At 34.4% G+C, this 5278-nt stretch overlaps 1 protein-coding gene across 1 annotated transcript; it reads left to right on the top strand.

The window, feature by feature from the left end:
• The first annotated feature begins 2364 nt into the window (after positions 1 to 2364).
• LOC148614930 (neuropeptide CCHamide-1 receptor-like) lies at positions 2365 to 4802 on the top strand. Its single transcript, XM_088589464.1, has one exon. It carries the CDS (start codon positions 2665 to 2667, stop codon positions 3739 to 3741), a length of 1077 nt encoding a protein of 358 aa, XP_088445590.1. The 5' UTR covers positions 2365 to 2664; the 3' UTR covers positions 3742 to 4802.
• The last annotated feature ends 476 nt before the right edge of the window (positions 4803 to 5278 follow it).

Here is a 5278-nt window from a genome sequence, read left to right as displayed (position 1 = left end):
ATTGATGGACTGAAGAACTCCCGAAAGCACCTGGGGTCTTAGCTATCCGGAACATATATTTCAACTTAATGAAATCTTCAGCAACACGAGGAAACGCGACAATTTATCAAGACACCATTTATTAGATTCTAACGACAATCAAAATCTGGATCAGACATTTCAAGATAGTCCTCTAGGGAAATCATACACCTTGCCATGTCTTCTGTTGAAGGATATTTAGCCATAACTAGCCCACATTTAATTATAAAGGTTATACTACACCTTTGAACAATTGCTCTTAAGAGACTGGTGATTCTCATATTGACCACTTTTATTTCATATCAAATATATTTTGTTTTTCAATTTTCATTCTAGACATGTATTCCAATATAGTTTTCCAAATACAGCCATTTAAAATCATATTATTGGAAAAAAGCAGACTTTATGGTAGGATAAATGCCCAGTAAATTCAGTGGTATTATTAATACAAATTTTCCGTCTCAAATTTTATCTAAAGTATAGAAAAAATAGTATAAATAGATATGTACCAATAAAATAAGTTTGTGCAAAGAGTGATTGCAGAACGGTTTTCTCAATGGAGAATGGCCTTTTGAGAAAAAAATAATCTTTAAATGGAAGGAAAAAACATATTGATGCTTTTAAATTGTAATGCTTTACATAATGAAAATAAAAACAGTTGGTTCGATGTATGTGTAAAAAAATATATTTCAACCATTAACATGGAAGAAATCTTCAAAGTATCTCCCCCTTTCCTCCTTTAATAACAAATTGTCGTCCTCTTAATGCTATAGTTCAAGGAAAGTCTAATAAACTCGAAATTCACTGTGATCAAAATTTCGATAGCAGGAGGAACATATCATTTTATCATTTGCTAAAAATTCGTTAAAATTCATTCAGGTATTATGTCAAGTTGTGTGCACAGTTTAAGTAATCCCATCAACCCATCTGAATTACTGTACATGTAATGCAAGTAAATGTTACATTTAAGAGATTTCAAAGTTCTTTCGAAAATTTCAAGGACAAGTTTATAATGGCATTCCCTTAATAATCATTTCCCGAAAAAAAAAAATCACTTTCTAAAAGTTTGTTAAAAATAGTGTGGTAGGATAAACGCTAGGTAAAGGAGACCATAATTGTTAATAGGATAATTAATTGGACCGAGTGAATAACCAATCAGGGTCTGAAGAATGCCTAGATTTAACAGGCATACTTTCCCTACCAATTCAATTTCACCTGGTCCATCGTCTGATTTCGTGAATCTGCATTTTTGTTGCTAAATTATTACTGAATTATACTCACTTGCACTATGACGGGTACGCTTGCGGAGCAGGACAGGCTTAGCATTCTGGAACTCCGGATGTTACTCTCGTTTTTTTTGTCGAGTCCATATTGCTAGCTTTCGTGTGTCTTGTTTGTTTCACTTATCTTCAGTTTTTTATGTTTAATCTTTTATTCGGTTCGCTGCATTGTGTATGTAGATTGTCTTTGTTTTGTTTGTCACGTTCAGGCCATGTTTTTTTTTTTTTTTTTTTGGGGGGGGGGTTTGTTTTTTTGTTTTTTTTTTGTTTTGTTTTTTGTTTTTTTGTTTTTTGTTTTTTTGTTTTTTTGTTTTTGTTTGTTTTTTGTTTTTTGTTTTTTTGTTTCTTTTATTCTGACATATTTGAATCATCCCACTGCTGACGCTCCGGTACGTTTTGTTGATATATATATTTAGTTTCAGTGTTCTGTGTGCGCTTGTTTTCTCTGATATCGTAGTGTTAATGTTTTCTGTATGCTTGTCTTCATTTCGAAATCGTTACCATTGTTTTGTCTATGTCCATTCACTATTCGAATTGGGGATACTACTTTAAACTTGGATTCTTTTGATTTACAAAATAGTGTCTCAATTTACCACTGTAATTAGTATTGCATATGGTCAGCAATATATCGAAATCCAAGAAAAAATAATTCATCATATAATATACTTCTCCATAAAAATAAAAAGATAAGAATCAAAACTGTTGTGATTATTGCTATCTTTTCTACCTACAATTTAAGTTTCTCGTTCTGGTTAAACGTGAATTTCAAAATGCAATTCAAGAAAATGTCTGTAAAATTAGATTTTTATCACGAATGCAAAAAAAAAAACAAACATGAATCATGTTCTATTTCATATATCCACTTACATACACAGAACCCTTTGTATTTCGTAATCAAGATTATTTGATTATGTAATTTTTCAACAATAAAAAAAAATGCCGAGATCATTTCGAGTATAAACTTATATTACTGAGTGTTAGTAATTAAGTCATGCACACTCCCATTTTGAAAATTTTATGTCTGTTTCATTTGATACCATCCTGATAGCAACACATTGCATTACTACTTTCATCTTCTATAAAATACCTTTTGGTAAATTGAATGTTCCCTTTATTCTCATCTAAATGTACATTGATTTAGAACTATAGTCTGAATGGTATGTTTAAACGCCATTGGTTTAACGCTTTCATAGCAACAGACCTTTTACTGTAGTTGCAAAGACATTAGCGATAGAGGAAAATGTTTTCCCGAGGGAACAACACATCAGATACCTTGTGCATTTGGATAAATCGAGATCTCTTTGAGAAGTAAGTAAACGACTTTACTTTTTGATGTGGTAATTTTTGCTGCTGAAGTGTGTCGACAATGGTGAACTTGACGATAAATACAACTTTGCATGACTTGCCGATCCTTAACTCTTCAAATGTTTCTCAAACTTTCGATTTAATTGACGAATATTCTAATTTAGAAGCAGTGATTGTTCCAATAGTTTTCTGCGTTATTTTTGTAACTGGAATTATTGGCAATGGGATTCTTTTAGTTTACTTGATACGTAGGAGGAAAAATACGTCACCCCATAACATCTACGTCATCAGCCTAGCAGTAGGAGATTTGTTGATGGTTACCGTTTCCATGCCTTTTATGTCGACTTTATTCACATTTAAGTCATGGCCATATGGCGAAATAATATGTAAAATCAGTGAGTTCTTTCACACTCTCTGTTGTTCCGTCACCATCTGTATGTTGACTGCACTTAGTGTAGAAAGGGCGATAATTGTCATGAAGCGCCAACCAAAACATCGGAATACTTCGGCAATTATTGTTGTATTCGTTATTTGGGTTTATTCCATCATGTTATCAATTCCCGATTTAGTTACTGCAAACATTTATGGAAGCTCAGATTCTCCGATCTGTATTGTGTATGAATATTCATGGGGTCTTGCATATGCTAAAACATTAACAATTCACAGACTATTGTTCCTGTTCGCCGTTCCAGTTGTAACATCCGTTTCATGCTACGTCATCATTATCATAAGCCTCATCCGACCATCAGCAGCTGACGCCGGTGATCAATCTGCCACGCATGCAACCGTCGATTCTAAGAAGAAGACTCGACTTATTGTCCTCATCATAACTCTTGTGGTACTATTCGTCATAAGTTGGCTGCCTAGGCATATCTTTTTAATGTGGTATTACTTTGACTCTTCTTCCTATAATTTGTCATGGCACATTTTAAAAGTAACAGGGTTTTGCTTAATGTTTGCCAATTCATCGTTTAATCCGATCGTATTTTACGCTTTGGATCCCGGTATTCGACAGTTCGTCACTTCCTGCTGCTGTAGAAGACAAGCGTACAGACCGGTTAACTCTACCAGCGTCAATCAAGGAGATATTGAACTAACAGAGATGTCTCGAATAAATGAGAAGGGTTCTATGGTGTGATTAAGTGTTTCACTGGGAACCGAAAGAGGCAAACATATTGACGAAACTGTTTGTGATTGAAAACATTAATTATTTTATATATTTGTACATGTAGCTTATACCTGTAATGTTAACAATTATATTGTATATAATGTGTATATAGCAGGGTCTGAAAAAAACCCAACGATGTTAAAACTGTCCCTCCGCGGGACTCGAACTCGGACCGCTTTCGTTTGCCGGGTCATTCCTCCTCGTATGATTAATCTAAGGCTGTAACTTAGTACACGATGTATGGTAGTACGGGACCGTTCATCTAGATGTTCAAGACAAGACCGCCTGCACAAAGTCCAGCGCCCTAGACCACACGGCCAGCATTTTTATATAGCCCAGCTGGCCGTGTGGTCTATGGCGCTGGACTTTGTGCAGGCGGTGTTGCCAAAGATGTCATAGTGGTACGAGTTCGAGTCCTGCGGAGGGAACGACCAAAAATTTGCATCGCAAATTTGACAGTTCTAACATCGTTGGGAATTTTTCAGACCTTTCTATACGTTTACATATCTTCCCTGTATCAATTTGATCCGATGGAGCAGTGTAACGAATGGAGTCGTCACATTCTGAGACGTTTAGATATATATATAGAAAGGTCTGAAAAATTTCCGACGATGTTAGAACTGTCAAATTTGCGATGCAAATTTTTGGTCGTTCCCTCCACGGGACTCGAACTTGTAACGCTGTGACATCTATGGCACCACCGCCTGTACAAAGCACTTAATCTACAAGAAGTATGAGCACAATACTTAACATAATGGCAAAATACAGAATACCCAATGACTCAAGCAACAATACAATGTATGAACATTCTACAATAATTTCATTAAAAGATACATTAAAAAGGTTTGAAAAGCTTTCTATTTGAAATATTCTTTTAAAATGAATATTTTAAAAATGGTTAATTACTGAATGTATTTATTAAAACTCACGTATCCTTTTGATATATAATGTAAGAGAAGTGACAACATAGTACTTGCCAATTTATTGGGATACTATCTGAGAGTGACAAAAAAAAAAGAAAAAAAAAGAAAGCGTGTTTGAAATTAAAGTTTGAGTAACATTCAAAATTTGAAGTAAAAAAGACGAATTAAAGTAAACATTATGAAGCTAAGTGTATCGGCATCCTAGCCTGGCATTTGTTAAAACTGTGGGTACCTGTTAGTGGAATCAACTGACTTTACAGAAAAAGCGCTGTTTATTTTTTCATTGGATTCACAACAAAAAAAGATAAAAATGTACTCTCGGTTAGAACTACTGCTAAACCATGATGACGGCTATTGAGCTTCAAAATAAACTTCATGGGTAAATGTTATCTACGTATTCTTCGCTCTGATACAGTAAGTGCAACGAGGTAGTATAATGTACGCATTAGGTTGTCTCTTTTTGTAAATATCATGGTACTGTTTAATACTGCAATTTTTACCTTCTAGAATTGAAGACTAATTGTGTTTAAAACATTACAAAAATGACCCGTCACGCTAGATCGTTACGCTCTCGTGGAAACGTA

The sequence above is a fragment of the Perna viridis genome, chromosome 6, assembly GCF_037379345.1.
Source record: "Perna viridis isolate PV_CMFRI_1.1 ecotype Kerala chromosome 6, ASM3737934v1, whole genome shotgun sequence".
In the NCBI taxonomy this organism is placed as follows: domain Eukaryota; kingdom Metazoa; phylum Mollusca; class Bivalvia; order Mytilida; family Mytilidae; genus Perna; species Perna viridis.
This window is presented reverse-complemented; position numbering and strand designations above follow the sequence as displayed.

Coding starts and splice junctions, on each gene's coding strand:
- LOC148614930 (XM_088589464.1), top strand. CDS start 2,665: ATGGTGAACTTGACGATAAATACAACTTTGCATGACTTGCCGATCCTT.